Source organism: Lycium barbarum, chromosome 1, assembly GCF_019175385.1.
Source record: "Lycium barbarum isolate Lr01 chromosome 1, ASM1917538v2, whole genome shotgun sequence".
NCBI lineage: Eukaryota > Viridiplantae > Streptophyta > Magnoliopsida > Solanales > Solanaceae > Lycium > Lycium barbarum.
This window is the reverse complement of record NC_083337.1, coordinates 3,168,644-3,185,490: the sequence shown is the minus strand read 5'-3', so window position 1 is coordinate 3,185,490 and position 16,847 is coordinate 3,168,644. Positions and strand designations below refer to the sequence as shown.

General features: G+C 36.4%; 2 protein-coding genes across 4 annotated transcripts; both read left to right on the top strand.

Moving 5' to 3' along the window:
- The first annotated feature begins 1,316 nt into the window (after positions 1-1,316).
- On the top strand, positions 1,317-7,534 carry LOC132629138 (protein DETOXIFICATION 18-like). 2 transcript variants are annotated; one of them, XM_060344876.1, is made up of 7 exons: positions 1,317-1,745; positions 2,454-3,001; positions 3,291-3,377; positions 3,471-3,527; positions 4,224-4,462; positions 4,576-4,694; positions 7,192-7,534. In XM_060344876.1, exons 1-7 carry the CDS (start codon positions 1,446-1,448, stop codon positions 7,273-7,275), a joined length of 1,434 nt encoding a protein of 477 aa, XP_060200859.1. In that variant the 5' UTR covers positions 1,317-1,445; the 3' UTR covers positions 7,276-7,534. The 2 variants fall into 2 exon arrangements, with proteins under 2 accessions (XP_060200859.1, XP_060200854.1); XM_060344871.1 differs by lacking the exon at positions 7,192-7,534 and adding an exon at positions 5,078-5,329 and having other exon boundaries at positions 1,326-1,745.
- Positions 7,535-11,422: 3,888 nt separating this feature from the next.
- On the top strand, positions 11,423-16,769 carry LOC132629124 (uncharacterized). Of its 2 annotated transcripts, none has more exons than XM_060344861.1 (2): positions 11,423-11,821; positions 14,416-16,769. In XM_060344861.1, exon 2 carries the CDS (start codon positions 14,423-14,425, stop codon positions 16,577-16,579), a length of 2,157 nt encoding a protein of 718 aa, XP_060200844.1. In that variant the 5' UTR covers positions 11,423-11,821; positions 14,416-14,422; the 3' UTR covers positions 16,580-16,769. The 2 variants fall into 2 exon arrangements, with proteins under 2 accessions (XP_060200844.1, XP_060200843.1); XM_060344860.1 differs by having other exon boundaries at positions 11,423-11,931.
- Positions 16,770-16,847: the final 78 nt, after the last annotated feature.

Genomic DNA, 16,847 nt, shown 5'->3' with positions numbered 1-16,847 from the left:
AAGGGTTGGTGAGTGGGTGTGAGTTTAAAGATATGAATTTATTTTATTTTATTGTGTGGCCCATGTCTACATGACATAAAATAATTAATTATTATTGCCATGTTAAATTTTTTTGATGACATAAGTAGTTGAGTGATTTTATGAGATAATAGGCGAAAGTTGAGTGATTTTATTGATATGTAACAAAGTTCAATGACTTTTCTACATAATTTCTCAAAGTTCAATGACCTTTTGACATATTTACCCCGATTTTTTTACATTATTAGCGGAGATGAAGTAAAACTTTTAACTTTATGGATTTTAAATTTTAAAACGATAACTTCAAGTGCTAATAATTGAATTTTAAATTTAATATGTGTACATATTATGAATAGTTTGTTTAAGCAAAAATTATTGAATTCGCGAACCTGTACCTGGGCTTCTAGCTTTACCCTTGATCGTGGTAATTTAACCAACTGTTTCTATTTTCCAAGTTATCATATTAGATGTATATGTTATGAAAATACCTATTGATATAAGTGAACTTATTTGATGGTGTAAAATTTTAGAGACAAATTCAAAATTTTGAGTTTAGCCGTTCAAAAAAAAATGTAGCTTACTGATATCAATTTGAAAAATTATTTATATATATTAAATTGATTTCTTAATAATAAACTCCCTCCGTCCAAGTTTACGTGACTGTTCAGATTTCGCGAGTCGAACTTCTTTCTTTTAACCGTGAATTTGGAAATCCAATCTTTAAGTTTTTTGAAAATAATTTTCATATTTAGAAACTACATAAAAGATACTATAAGTCACAATAATTAACAATTTAAAAGGCAGACAAATAAATCACGGTGAATTTTTTTTTATTTGGTTCTTAAAAAGCGAAATGTGCTGCATAAATTCAGACAAAGGGAGAGTATAATTTATTTATTTTTGCTAAAATAACTGAATTATGCGGAACATCACTTAACAATTCACCTTTAAATTTACCTTTTTACTCTTAATGAAATCACTTCTAGCCACACAAATTTCTACAGTTTATTTTAGACCACAAGTTCAAAAGTTTTTCTTTTATTTCTTAAGTTTTATGTCCACTCAAACACCCTCGAATAAAATGGTCGGAGTGGGTATTATAAAAGGATAATTTCAATAATATACAATACAACATAAAATATCTCATCCACGTAGCCATATTTTTAATTTACATCCGCATAGCCAACCTTTTTTTCTGCAACAGTGTTTATACACACGATATACAACATTATACTTAAACAATGTATCAATCTTATATAAAAGTGTTTAATAATGTATAAAAGGTTCCTTTCCGATAATATTAGAAATATGGGCTATTTCGGGTAAATATTTTCTCCCAATGAACATAGAGTGTTATTTTCCCTATAAAACAGGGGGGTCGATAAGAGAAGCACATCATAGTAGACTTGAGGCACAACAGAAACAATATGGCTACCAAGGATTGCTCATATGGCCCAAAAACTCCCTTGCTGTTACATCCAGCATCATCATCATCCATTGAAGAAAGGGAAATTTCAATTTCATCAAACAGATGGTGTGCAAAGTTGATTGATGTAGAAGAAGCTAAGAATCAGATGTTGTTTTCGTTACCTATGATTGTTGTGAACGGTTGTTTCTACTTCATTAATCTTGTTTCTGTCATGTTTGCTGGTCATCTTGGTAAACTTGAACTTGCTGCCTCAAATCTTGCAAATTCATGGGCTATGGTTACTGGTTTCAGTTTCATGGTATGTGTTAATTCATCTTTCATACTTATATCTCTGTTTTAGGCTACTTTTAAGTTCTATGCATTGACGATGGAAAAAATATATATTTACAATCAGGTCACTTAAAAGGTAATTGTAGGTATGGTAATTAACATGTTTATAACAGGTTAAATTACACACATAGTGTAAAAGATTCATTGTACTGTCAGTTTATATAAGTTAAATCTGTTGCTAATACATCCATCCTCATGGATACTTCATTCATATTATATATAGAAGTTTTTGGGATAATATTTCCTAGTACGTACGTATTAAACATCAGAAAATAAGTAAGAAACGTAATTATTACTAACTGCCAGATGTATCACTAGACATTAAACCTTGATATATTACTTAGTCTTAATAGTATTACATAACTTAATATGTATCGCTATCTTTTTTCCAATATTTGTTCATATTTTCTTCGTTCCTGCCAACTGTCAAATGATAGCCTTGATAGTTCCATATATTACCTTTCTTGGATTAATGTTCTATGCAAGTGTGAAAAAAATAGTTAAAGAGATAATATCCGTGCTTGTACAGCTAAAATGGTCCTGTTGTTTCCAGAAAATGGTTTAAATTACACATGAAAAGAGCACGTCAAAGCTAAGAATTCATATTTTACATGATGCCCTGTGGTTTCGATTTTACTGAGGCAAATCTTAAACTTGTTAATTAAACAATATATAGGTTGGCCTAAGTGGTGCGCTCGAGACATTATGTGGCCAAGGATACGGAGCAAAAATGTACAGAATATTGGGAATACATTTGCAGGCATCATGCATCGTATCATTCTTTTTCTCTATGGTGATTTCTGTTATCTGGTGGTATTCTGATATGATTCTGATTTTACTTCACCAAGATCCTGATATAGCTAAAGAAGCCGGCGTGTTCTTGAGGTTCCTCATACCTGGATTATTTGCATATAGTTTTTTGCAAAACATTTTGAGGTTTCTTCAGGCACAGTCAATCATCATGCCTCTGGCTTTCTGTTCAGTTGGATCTTTAGTTATCCACATTGGCGTTGCCTATGCCTTGGTTCATTGGACAGGTCTTGGTTTTAAAGGAGCATCGTTAGCGGCTTCAATTTCGATGTGGATTTCACTCCTCACATTGGGTCTATACGTGATTTTCTCTGAGAGATTCAGCCATATAAGGCCAGAAGGTTTCTCATTCGAGCCTTTTCATCATGTTCTTACAAACTTGAAGTTGGCTTTGCCCTCGGCTGCCATGGTCTGGTAAGAATTAACTGTAAATTTTTTCTATTACAAGAAAAGTTGACTTATATATTTACAGACATTGTCAATACAATTTTTAACACAAAGGCAATTACAGGCAACTAATCATCGCGAGTGGAATTACTTACCCGTAAAATAATACTAGCGACCTTTTATAACTGGTTAAATTACATTGCTAGTATATAAAATTTTCATTACACTGTCAGTGTATATAAGTTAGATTCTTACAGAATAAAGTGCATTGGCATCCAAGTTGTACTGATAATTTCCTAATTTGGATGTGTACCAGCTTGGAGTACTGGGCTTTTGAGCTTCTTGTGTTATTAGCTGGTTTGATGCCTAACTCAGGAACAACTACTTCTGTGGTAGCTATGTGGTAAGCTTCTGTCCTTTTCAACAACACATTTTCATGATTTTAGAGACTGAATTTTAGTTGGTGACACCAATTATTTTTGTTATGACCTTCCAGCGTAAATACACAAAACATAGCCTACATGATATCTTATGGTCTGAGTGCAGCTGCAAGGTAATGTTACCAACAAAATATTGACATATTTCTGAGCCCCTCCCCCTCAATTTTTTTACTGATACCAAATACGAATGCTCAAACATATTTAGTGTTGATTTGTGTGACAATCTTATCTAACCGTTTAAGCTGTTAGAGTGAGCTATTTACTTAATTATGCCTCAACATGTCTCCTGATGTGCGGGCCTGATTTTTTTTAATGGACCAATAGCCTAATTGGACAAGCTTCCAAATTTGCTTATTTTGTGAAGTGCTTTTCGAAAAAAAACTTTTCGAGAATAAGAGTTTATGTTTGACTAATCAATTTGAAAAGTACTTTTGCCAATATTAGAGCAGTACTTTGTGCTTGGTCAATGTTCCAAAAGTGCTTCCGGAGATTTTTTTTTTTTTTTTTGGCAAAGTTTCTGAAAAATAGCTTCTACAACTACCGAAAAGCACTTATGTTTTTCCTAAAAGCTTGTCCAAACCCCTCAATTTTTTAAAATAAACACTTTTAGAAAAATATAAGCACTTTTGGCTTTGCCGAAACTTGGCCAAACAGGCTATAAGGCTCGCACGTGAAAACTCTTTCTAATAACTGATGAAGGTGAATTTGAACTTAGGACCTGCTTGCTCTGGTACTATGTAGAATTGTGCGACCGGATGTTAAAGAGATCATAGGCCCTCCTATTTACTTAATTGTATTTCAACATGCAGCACTAGGGTGGCAAACGAGTTAGGAGCTAGAAATCCTGATAAAGCTAAGCATGCTATGTTTGTTACTCTCAAGCTATTTGTTCTTCTTGCCGTTGCAGCTGATTTGGCTCTATTTTTTGGTCATAATGCCTGGGCTAGCCTCTTCAGTGATAGCGTGGAGATAATTAACAAGTTTGCCTCCATGACACCTCTCCTCTTAATCTCCTTTATGTTCGATTTCATTCAAGGAATCCTATCAGGTTAAAAAAATTATATAGCATGCATTGCATTATGTGTGCACGTGTGCGACACTATTTTAGTTTTACACATTTAGTAAAACCGTCTAAACAGAACTTGTAAATGAATTGATCAGGGGTGACTAGGGGATGTGGATGGCAGCATTTGGCTATGTGCGTCAACTTGGCAACTTTCTATTTCATCGGCATGCCAATAGCTGGCCTCCTTGCTTTCAAGTTCAATCTACATTCTCAGGTAATTCAATTGCACGCCATGCTTTCAGTATGTCCCATACGAGTTATACACCGACAGAGTAAAAGAGTTTTGACTCTACCAAGTACCTAAAAGATAACTACATGTAACTGCCTAAAATGATTGGAACTAGTAACCTCAAATTATGGTAGATACCTCGCTGCCTATGTGGCTAGGACTCTCCAAAAATGCGGTCTCATTTGTGTTGGATCCTCTAAACATGCACTATTTTTGAAAGAGCCAACATGCACCTGACAATTTGATGAGTCCGATCAACATAACTCGCTACATTACAAGGATGATATAAAAACTTTGGCACTATCAGTCAACAAATTCTGTTGTTCTAACTAAGTTTGGTATTGTTTTTGGAAAACTATATGATGCAGGGTTTATGGTTGGGTTTGATTTGTGGTCTAGCCTGCCAATCTTCTGGCTTGTTGCTACTGACATTGATGACCAAATGGGGAAAAGTAGAAGTCTCAATAAATAGGAATAGAGAAAATGTACTCCTGGCTTAAAACGCGAGTTCATGAGAGTAACTTCATATAGCTGATCCCGACTTGTTTGGGACTTACGCATAGTTGTTGTTGGCGCTGGTTGGCTTGTTGGCCATTAATGATCCAAGGTCTATTTCTTTTTCTCTAGATATTGATAATTGATTAATTAATTTGATTTCTATATATGAGAAGATTTATGACATGGTTAATTTAAAAGGGAGAATGACGTATATGTACATAGTAAGAAACTTATTTACCAAACGCGACGATAGTTTTCAGTTAAAAAACATATCAGGAGTTTTTTTTTACAAAACATATACGAACTTTTCGCTCAAGGCTTGAAAAATTCGCTCAAAATTTCATGTATGAAAAGTATATGAAACGGTATGAAATGTGTATATCTCACTCAAGGCTTAAAAATTTCTCACATTTTTCGTGTTTGAAAACTGTATGAAAAGGGTATGAAATGTGTATATCTTGCTCAAGGTTTAGAATTTCGCTCACATTTTTCATGTATAGAAACTGTCTAAAATCAGTATATAATATGTATATAACTGTATAAATTTTGTATGAAGTTCATGTTATGGAAATTTAATACAACTACAACAACATTGTATACATCTTTCATATAATATTCATACAAATTTAATCAACTATAACAACATACAAAACATAAAATACAATTTTCTCACAAACTCGACATACAATTATCATGCAACTTTAATACAATTTTGAATCTCGCTTTGAAATTTGCAAAAAACATGTTTCGAATCTATCTTAGACTTAGAATTTCACTCAGAATTTCGTGTATAAAAATAGTATAAAACTGGTGTAATAACTAACAATCAAAATTAGAAAGAGCATGGGCAACACCACACGCGTACTTTAAAAAGCTTGTCCTTTTTTTTTCCCTCTCTCTCTCTCTACATTCAGTCCTCCAATTGCAGGGAGAGAGTAACAAGAACAATTCCGCAGCCCAAATTTGTTGGATTCAAGTTCGATTGAATTAATTGATGATCCAGTTCATACAAGAAAGCCAATAGATTAACATATTCAGATTCATTGCACACATTCATATGCTTGTGGATATTCATATTTGTGTAGTTTTGGAGGGTTTGGGTGCAGAGAAGGGTCTGAGTTGAGCTCCTTTTTTTTTTTTGGGGTCCAGATTTGAAACCCAGAAACAAGCGTGAAGAAGAAGAAAGGGGGCTGCGCTTCTTTTTCCTGATTTGAAACAAAATAGAATATTCTGACTTATTAAAAGTGCATCTTCACGGACCTCACTTCTTGAGCTAACTTTTAAGGTTGAGTTAGGAGCAATGATTTTGACTTTAAGAGACGCACTTCCTAATGCAAACCTCTACTCCTAGGAGACGCATTTCCTAGTAAGAGAACTTCAGTTTAACTCGTAAGAGACGCACTTCTTAGTCTGGGTCTTTCTGTTTTTATGTTTCGAAGACACCCTTCCTAATTTGATCCGTAGCTCATAGGAGACGCCCTTCCCAGTTTGGATCTTTTAGGTTTTGCTTTAGGAGATACACTTCCCAGTTTAAACCATAACACCTGGGAGACGCACTTCCTAGTCAAAGTATTTTAGTTTAACCCCTAAGAGACGCACTTCTTAGTTGGGTCTTTTTAAGTCTTGCTTTTAGGAGACGCACTTCCTAATTTAAACCATAACACCTAGGAGACGCACTTCCTAGTCAGAATATTTCGGTTTAACCCTTAAGAGGCGCACTTTTTAGTCTGGGTTTTTCACGTTTAGCTTTTAGAAGACGCACTTCCTAATTTGATTCATTATTCCTACGAGACGCACTTCCTAGTTTGAGTTTTCATATTCATCCATGGAAGACACACTTCCTAGTTAGTACATTTGATTGTACTTTCATCTTTGAATTACATTACATATAGTTTATGATTTTGCTAACACACACAAAAATTTTGCTGGTGCAAACTGGGACAGAAAAATTTTGTTCGTGCTGTTTGTCTTTGATGATTTGCAGGACCCGCTTGAAGAATGGAAAGCAAGTCAGGACCCGCCTGGAAAATGGGACACCTTTCAATTTAAAGTTCAAGAGCCCGCCTGAAAAACAGGGTGTATTTTCAAGTTCAGTCAGAAGTAGCAGGAGCCCCGCCTGAAGAATAAGTTACTTTTGAGATCAGAATGTTTATCTCACCACTTGGGAAAGCGTGAAGATTCAAGTCAAACTTCAAGAGAAGCTGCATAGATAGGATCTCGTTACTTGTATTTCCTTTTTAACTTTTGTTTTCATTTTGATGTAATAACAGGAGCCGCGGACCGGAACCTCGACAGGATCTCAATCGACTCTCCAACTCAGCATATTCCATCACCCTTCTTACTCTTGAACTACACGAGATCTGATTCCCTTATAACCCGGGATATGTAGAATGCCCAAGACCAGGGCTCGATCACACTTTTTTGTTCTGCTCCATTCTCTTCCTCCAAATAATGGTCGGGTCAAAAATTTATCTCGCCATCTACGTCTTTGTCTGAAAACTCTTCGTGCTCCCAACCGAAGAGGGACAGGTTGTAGACAGGTAATTTTTTTTATCCTCCCTGAGTTGTTTTACACGATTTTTAACATTAAATATTTCTTTTCGGCTTAATCTTGCTATTCCGGAATTTATCTCATTTTAGTTGTTTTTTTGTGAAAACAAAAAAAAATATAATACAAAACTAGAGTCGTATTTAAGATAAAGAGAAAATTACAAAAAATATTCTTTTCTATTTAACCGAGTTTAAATGTATAAGTTTGTATTTTTCTTAGCCTAAAATTAGGTGGTTAATATACTTATAAGTGTATTTAGATTTTTATTAAAACGCAGAAAAGACAAAAAAAAAAAAAAAAAAAAAAGAGGACCAAGCAAAAATTTCCACCTCATAAGATTTCTTCCAACAAACTAATTCCTCCCACTCTATTTTACAATACACATTTTCATACACGTACACAATATACACATCACACAAAAAGGTACAAGAAAGTCAAAAACAGATATTAGAAGAGGATAGGACACTTGACAAAAAATGGGAGGGGGGATATTTAATTGGGTAGTCCCCATAATTTTTTCATACACGCAAAAGAGGACCCCGGGGGGGGGGGGGGGGGGTTGTCCATGATTTTAATAGAAAGAGACAGATAGAGAAACAGACAGAGGGACCATAGAGGGAGAACAACAAAAACAAAAACAAAAATCATCATCCTATCGTCACCACCCTTAACCACCGGACAAGTGGTTGTAGAATTAATGCGCTATTGTAATCAAAATTCAAGTGAGTATTTAAACATTAGGATGGTTTTAATTTGAGAATGAATGAAAGATTAAGTTGGTTTTGGGTCGTTAAAGAAGGATTGACCATTTAAAATTGAATTTTGGACTTCGTATGATATCTTATTTGTTCTTTGATACGTGCTATACGCGATTTAAAGCTTAGGCAAAATTGGACAATCGTCGTGGTTGGTAGGCAAAATTTTAGGTTCGTATATTTGCGTGTGTTTTCGTTTACTCGCTTTTTGAATATTATGTATTCATTTCCGGGTGGGATGTCCGGAAAGAAAACAAATGTAAAAATGGTGGCTGCTCGTGGAGAAGACCCCGGGCTGTCGGGGATAGCTTAGAATAGGTTAGCATAGAATAGTATAGGTTTATTCTATCACAGTTTTCTTTTATTTTGGGTTGTAATAATTTGGACTTTTAATTCTTGAGCTCTTCTCGTGTGTGTGCTTGTTTGTTTTGTGTGAGTTTATCTGATTGAGTTTCTATTTAAACCAATACGAGTTAATTAAAGCAACCGTGTTAAAACCACGGGACTCGAGGGATGCCTCACACCTTCCCCTCGGTCAATAGAATTCCTTAACCAGAATCTCTGTCGCTGATCAGTTTTTAGAGTTAAACTTGTTTTGAAAGGGATATTGATTTTACGGTGACTTGGCACACCAAAACTCGATGCCAGGTGGCGACTCTTTTTCTCTAAATAAAATCCCTTTTTGAAACACAAATTTTCGTCACTTTCGATTTGAAAACCCTTTTGAGCTTTAACATAATAAATCATTTTTGTGAGAAAAAAGAGGTGTGACGGCTAGCACTCAACCTGCTAATTTGTATGTGTAAATATAGGATTATAACAGATGCTATTTGAATTGTAATTGTGTTTATATAATAAAACTTTCATAATTTGTTATCAGACCGACTCATTTTTCCTGTTGGGCTCGTACAAGCACAGGCTTCCCATTATCTAGTGATAAAGAAATATATCTGTTTTTCGTTTTAGCGAAATCCATATGAATTACCCATTGTAGTTTATCCATTTTAATTACCTAGCCGGTGAATGAGGTGACTACAAAATTTTAACAAGATTGAGTATATCAAAAGACATGGAGTTTAAAATTTTGTTTATTGCGGATATGAATATGTAATTCGCCTTTGAAGATTATGTATCCCTAGTGTTTTTTTTTTTTTTTTTTTTTTTTTACAAAATTTTTCAATATATGATCAACGATTTCTTGAGTAAACTAGTAGGAGTAATTAGATTTCTCTTCAATTGAGTAATCAGATATAAGCCATAAATAATAATGACGAAAATGGAAGTACTACAATTTAATTATTTTATAATGCATCTTGATTTAAATCAATAATTACAACATGAAAGAAATTGAAATAGCATGAACTAATTAAGCATTTAAATCTCTAAGGTAGGGAAGTTGCATCTACTTTAATTGATGATTTCTCACCTTCAATTTCTATACTATATCCTATCAAATAGAAGTGATTGTACAGATATTGACGTACAACCTCTCTATATTGAGAGAGGTAAGATTTGCGTACGCTTTACCCTCCTCATGGGCGGATTTACATCATGTCGAGGGTGTTCACCCTCGACAAAAATTTATAGTATATATATAGTCTATTTTCTATGTTTATATATATATATTAACTTTTGAATACCCTGAATAAATGTAAAAGGTTAGCTTAAGTGGTCAAGGGTGTTCAAAATTGTCTCTAGCATCTAAGTTCGATTTCCGTCGACAACATTATATTTTATATTTAGCTTTTGTTGTTTTTCAAACCCCCTGAGTGAAAATACTGAATTCGCCACTGCCCTTCCCAGCATGGGAGGAGCTAGCCCTTCGGGTTTGGGTTCGGCCGAATCCAGTAGCTTTGGTCCGAACTTAATTTTAAAGAATTAGAACCCCGAATCCATAAGTTTTAAATCCTGACTCCGTCTCTGCCCCAGACCCCACTTGTGGGACTATACTGGTTATGTTATTGTTGTTGTACAGATATTGACTCAACTAAGCTAATATGAATTATGTCAGCTCTGAACATGGTGGATGCCTGCGGGAGATTGACAAAGGTGCAACCACAAGACCACACGTTTGGGATTCAAACAACGAATCTATAAGGCTGAATTTATCTAAAGCCATTTGAGTAAAATAATGAGATTTTAATTCAAAACCAACAATATCATACTATATTGACTGTGTCTTTAGGTTGACTTAGCCTAAACAATTTCTAAGAGGTGGCTGGTTTTAATTTACAACAATAATGATTCTGAATTTAAAGTAGTGGCTGGGTTCTAAGAGAGCTTGACCATGCCCCACTTGTAGAATTACGTTGGGTATGTGTAGACACGTGATTTTTGACCCTCCCCGTGTGTTTCACCTTATAGTGTTTAAATATTTCTTTTAATTTTAATTCTTGACGTGTCGATTTTATTCTATTTTTATTTAGTAGGCTTATTTGCGAAAATAAAAAAAGAACAAAATATTTGCTATTTTTAGAGTATAAGTTTTGTATTTTAAAGAAAGAAAATTACAAAAATATGCTTTGTAGGTTTTAATTTTGCTTAGACAGTTATTTATTTTAAGATTTTTTTTCTTTCTTTTCAGTTATCTAGAATTAGTTATTAAATATATATATATATTTGTTTTTATTTATTTATTTTTATTTTTACATTAAAAATAATAATAATGAGCAAATGGGATTACACCACCTCATCACATAATGACAAAGCTCCATAACAAACCTTATCACAAAAATAAGAAAAAGGGGGTCACGTTTTTGGTGGAAATATTTTTTCATAAAAAGGGGATAACAAAAAGGGGGCCCGCGGATTTAGGGTCTGTTTTTGTGCACAAAGGAACACGTGAATTGGGGGATTATTGTTAGGGGTGGGGACCACGAAGGGACCTATATCATATTCAATCAAAAAAAAAAAAACCAGGAGGAGCATCGTTAAATATAGAGAGCAGCTTTGTTTTTTTTTTTTCGGGGGGGACTGCCTACTCTTTTGATAGCAGTAGCCCACTATACTTCTCTTCCAACACCTGAACTTTCAGCCGTCATCCAACACCATATGAGCTCCACCATTAGCTCATCATCTTCATCTCCCTTAAACATCCAAAGTTTATGAAAAACAGAGTACCTTGAATCCACTATGATTTCGGGTCTCGTATCTCGTTTTTTGGGCTGAGTTAACGAGGTCGAGGTTGTTGTTTGAAGTCCTGCTTGGGGTTTCTGGCCGCTGGTTCCGCTCAATGTCGCCGGTGAAATATTCGGGTCAATAGCTTCATCGAGTTCCTGTAACTTAAACAAAGATTCATCTATACAAAGGTCCATAGTCCTGTTTGCTTTCAAGTTTAGTCCGCATTTTTCCTCTGTAATCCAATGCTTGGAGATATAAATAGTTATCAATACAATGAAGGAAGTTTTACGCCATTAAGGTCCACTTCTTACTTTTCCTCTTTATTTTTTATTATTACTAGTTCATATATGTCTGTTGGATTTTCGTTTTCCTTTTAGTTATTTTTGAGCCGTTGATTTTGCATAATCTTCGTTTCTGTGTAAGTTTGGATCATGCTGATGTTTAAATGGGGTTATAATACCTTCATGGACCTTTATTTGAACTACTGGATATAAAGTGTTTTGCTGGGTCTTTATGTTGGATTAGATTGTGGAAGATCTTAATATGTTTAGAGTTTGGTGTTGGGTTTAATGATTATTTGAGTTTGTTGGATGGATGTTCAGATTCGTGTTTTAATATGGATTAAATATAGTTGGTCAGCTGTTTAACTTTGGTATAAAAATCAGATGTTTAACTTGGTTACGTAAATCAGCTTTTTTTTTTTTAGTAATCAGTTGGCCACTAATTTAACTATTAAAAAATCAAATCCAAAAGCTTTAGTAAACTTGAGGCGCAAATTACAAGTTGTCTTGATTATGTAAACGTGCGCGCGATGTGATCGCGACAATAAATTAATAATAACCAAATAATTTTAAGTTTCGGATTTTAGAGACAAATAATTGTCTTTAACGCTAGATGAGCTTTAGGCGCGTTTTAAGATGTTTGTTTCGATTAAGAATGCGGCTACGCATCTTATTTCGAGACACCCTAATAACTCAAGGATGCGGTTACGTACCTTGGCCGAACTCTTTTTAATAATTAATTTTGTTTTGAGTAAGAATGCAGTTATGCATCTTATTTTGAGACGCTTAAAAGATCCGGAATGTGGTTACGCATCCGAATTAAAAAAAAAGGGTAAAAAGTTCAATAAATAAAAGTACGAGCAAATCAAGGCTTGGGAACATAATTTATCCAAAATAGATTAAGCTAAGTATAAGTCGATAAAGCGACCGTGCTAGAACCACGGGACTCGGGGAATGCCTAACACCTTCTCCCCGGTCAACAGAATTCCTTACCCGGTCTTCTGTTTTCGCGGACCATAATAAAGAGTCATTTCCTTTTGATTAGGGATTCATAAGGTGACTTGGAACACCAAAACTCAATTCCAAGTGGCGACTCTGAGTAAATAAATAATCCCTTTTCAAAACCGTCACTTCAAATGGAAAAACCCTTTACTAATAAAAACCTGCGCGTTTATAGCGCGGGGGCGCAAAAAAGGGGTGTGACAGCTCTGGCGACTCCGCTGGGGACTTAACCAGAATTCGAGCTTTGTGATATTGCCTTATACTTGGCTTTTATTATTGTTATTTGGATTTATTGTGTTTTGTTGAGCCTAATGTGCTAATTACCGCTCATTTATCGCTTTGATATTGTTGAACTGTATTATAAACTGTCTTCTCTCACGCACCCCTCTGAATCTCTGAAACACTTCACACACAGTCACAGGAATGCAGTTATGCATCCTAACTTTCTGTCAAGATAAAGCCGGAGTGTCTTGGCCCCCGGTGAAGGATTTTAGTCACACATGTTAGGCGGGACAGGATAAGCAATGAAGTCGGAATAGCACTGCTACCGACAGTATTGCCCCTCCCCGGCACGAGTTGTCCGCTCGGGTGACCCAGTCTAGACACCTTTGCCATTAGGTCTTAAACCTAGCAGAACTGAAAACGCAGAACTGATATCCCTAGTAGGCTACGCTTATCTGCATCACGTGCATTTGACTTAGTGGGACTCGGCACAGGGGCCGGGTCTGACTAGGACAGGTGACCTTTTATCAGACCAACATGTGCATCCAATGTGCTAATTGTAATATACTTGGGAAGTGCCTGATTGTTGACCGGCTTTAGGATAACCAAGGGGGTTCGAGAGAGATAAATATCACTGACTTTTGGGCCATTAAAAAAAAAAAAAAAAAAAAAAAAAAAAACTGTTTAGCCCTACCCTTCTCGAAAAAAAAGGAAAAAAAAAAGGAGAAAAGAAAAGAGAAGAGGTCAAATATCATCCCCATTTTTTTTTTTTTTTTTTTTTTGAGTTTATACGAACTACGCGAGCCTGATTCTCACCGTCCGTGAGATACGTAGGCAACTCTCTTCGAGTTCGGCCCCACCTTCTCAGGTTTGAGAGGTTCATTTGTGTCATTTGTGTAGTCCTTTTGTCCATTTGTGTCAGGTTAGTTTGTCAAAACAATAAAGATACTAAGTCACTTTGCAGAGTCCTTGTCATAAAATTAAACGTACCCACGAATCGGTGACAGGGTATTTAGACAATTCACTCTAGGTTTGGTTTTCAAGTCCAATGTTGGGCAACTTTGTTGAGTTTTGCTATCTGGGTCACGGTAGACTGCTGTAAAAAAAAAAAATACAGAGATTGATTGTGATTTTTCTTGCCTTAGCTTTTAAAACCACATATTTTTCTATAAGTTTATTTGTCGTCCACGTGCATTCATGAGTCCAAGTCTAAAAAGGTCATTACTTTCATATCCAACAGGTCTATATGAGTCTTAACCATGTATTTACATCCATAGGTACAACATGTTTTATCCGGGCCGTGGGAAGTGTCAAAAGAGGAAGCGAGATGGGAGTATACCACTTCAGGTTGTTCATGAGGTCCCTTGGAAACTTTGGACATGGTGGAATGAAATGGATGTGCTAGAACACACAAAGATCTTTAAGCATATGGGGTTCTTGACCAACATTATGAAAATCGACCCTAGGAGGGACGTGATTGATGCTTTGCTATCCTTTTGGGACCCTACAAAGAATGTGTTCCGATTTTCAGACTTCGAGCTGACCCCTACCTTAGAGGAAATTGCTGGCTATACCGGACTTGGTGAGAACCTACACCGCCAAAAACTTGCAGCCCCAAGACTTATTTCTGTGAACAGTTTCCTCACAAAAATGAACATCGCTAAGCGCAAAGAGGATGAGAAGAAAAAGGGCAAGGAAGAATTTCTGGATGAGGGTTGGGAATCCCTGGACAAAGGATGGGTTTCTTTAGAATTCTTGTATGAGAGGTACGGGAGAAGAGACGGGTTTGAGAGGTTGGGAAAGAGGCTCAGTAATAAAGGAAATTTTGAAATTTGGAAAGACCACAGTCGTTTTACCTTCATGGTGGCATTTTTAGGAATAATGGTCTTCCCAAGACGGGGGCAGAAAATCAACATCCGTTTAGCCGGGATAGTAGACGTCTTGACCACAAAGAAGGATCATACCATTGTGCCAATGATCTTAGCAGATATTTATCGGGCCTTGACGGTTTGCCAAAAGGGAAAGGGTTACTTTGAAGGGTGTAACATATTATTGCAAATGTGGATAGTGGAGCATATCTTCCGACCCCGTCACGTGGCAAGATTTGTTCATGATCGGAGTGATTACATTTCAAGCTATGAAACTAGGGTAAAGGATTATAAGCAACCGGACGGTGTGGAGGCATGGATTGGAGAATTTCGTTCATTAATGTCAGATAAGATCACTTGGAACTTCCCTTGGTTCCCTTGGAGAGAAGTCATACACACATCTACACATCGCCCGTTTCTCTTATTGATGGGTATAAGGGGTGTTCAACCGTACGTACCATTACGAGTTTTACGACAATTGGGTCGGCGCCAGATAATACCTGTAGTAGAAGACATGACGAATTTTGTATTTGAGGTAAGACCAGAAATCCCCTTGCCTGAAGGATTGGTTGTGGAGATTTGGAATGGCTGTCGGGTAATGACATTCGATACAATGGTTACCGAGCGTCATTCGGGGGAAGTGCATCCGGGATACCCTATATGGCTCGAGAACCAACCAGTTGTGAAAGTTCAACCCAAGAGATCCGCAAAAGGGCCAGTAGATTATGAAGCCGAAATGGACATAAAAATCGCGATGGCGATGAAGGAGCACCATGCCGCCAATCTACTCTTACAAGCAGATTTAGAGCGTGCTAGAGCGAGCTTGGCCCAACAACAAATGGAGTATGAGGAAAAGATCAGACAAGCCCGTTTAGAAGTAGGATCAGATTATCAATCCACACTGCAAACTATACACACAGACCTGGAGCACGCTAGGGCTATAATTCAGCAGCGGGATGTAGAAATTGCCGAGGAAAGGGCCAAAACAGCCGCACTACAGGGAAAGCTTCAACTGGCCACGATTAGGGGGTCACAGATAGCGGAACGTGCTAAAATTATTAGACAAGGTTTGCAAGAGAGATTGAGCATCCTTGAAGAGGATATGCACCAACAGCAGAATGAGTTTGAACGAAAAGAAGAACAGTTTAAAAAAGAGAAGGCTGAGTGGTTACGCTCCCAAGATAAACTTCACGAAAAATTGGAGGAAGCAAAAAGGAACTTGGCTCGCCAAAATATAGGCTCTGATATGTCTCAGTTAATTCAGGAGAGGGAGATGTTACAGGAGAAATTAGAGTCAGTGACCGTGCGTGAGAAAAAGGCGAGAGAAGAGGCCGCTGCCCGTGAGTTAAGGATAAAAGAATTAGAGTACAAATGTGGGACGGTTCGAGGTAGGGTCCGAGGTATGGCCATTCGCTCTTCACAAGCAGGTTTGGAATATGAAAGATTGGGCTACGAGCAGTTTCATTCGCAAATACCTACCTTTGTCAATCATCTCACCCGTGCACTGCAAGGTTTATATAAGGATATGGGTGGCCAGCTGAATCAGAGTCATCATGAGGGGGACAAGGAATAGAAGTGTCGATGCAGTCAACGTGTTCGTCTTTTACCTTTTGCTCTTTCATTTTTCTTTTGAGTCAGCGTTACGTTGTCTTTAGTACTAGTGGAGTCGATTTTATTTCATTTTTCATCCTTTCTTTGAGTCTTTGTAAAAATGATGGAATGAAAGTTGAAAATCAATGGAAAAGATTTTGTTTTCAAAATAACCCAGCTATTTGTACGAACTACGTTACGATCTGATTCATGTTTTCAACATGATACGTAGGCAACCCCCAACGGGTTCG

Excerpts from the sequence above, each read along its gene's own strand:
- LOC132629138 (XM_060344871.1), top strand. The coding sequence starts at position 1,446 with ATGGCTACCAAGGATTGCTCATATGGCCCAAAAACTCCCTTGCTGTTA. Across the intron at positions 1,746-2,453 it reads TTACTGGTTTCAGTTTCATG|GTTGGCCTAAGTGGTGCGCT; the intron begins GTATGTGTTAAT and ends AACAATATATAG. Across the intron at positions 3,528-4,223 it reads GGTCTGAGTGCAGCTGCAAG|CACTAGGGTGGCAAACGAGT; the intron begins GTAATGTTACCA and ends TTCAACATGCAG.
- LOC132629124 (XM_060344860.1), top strand. The coding sequence starts at position 11,876 with ATGCTTGGAGATATAAATAGTTATCAATACAATGAAGGAAGTTTTACG. Across the intron at positions 11,932-14,415 it reads GGAAGTTTTACGCCATTAAG|GTACAACATGTTTTATCCGG; the intron begins GTCCACTTCTTA and ends TTACATCCATAG.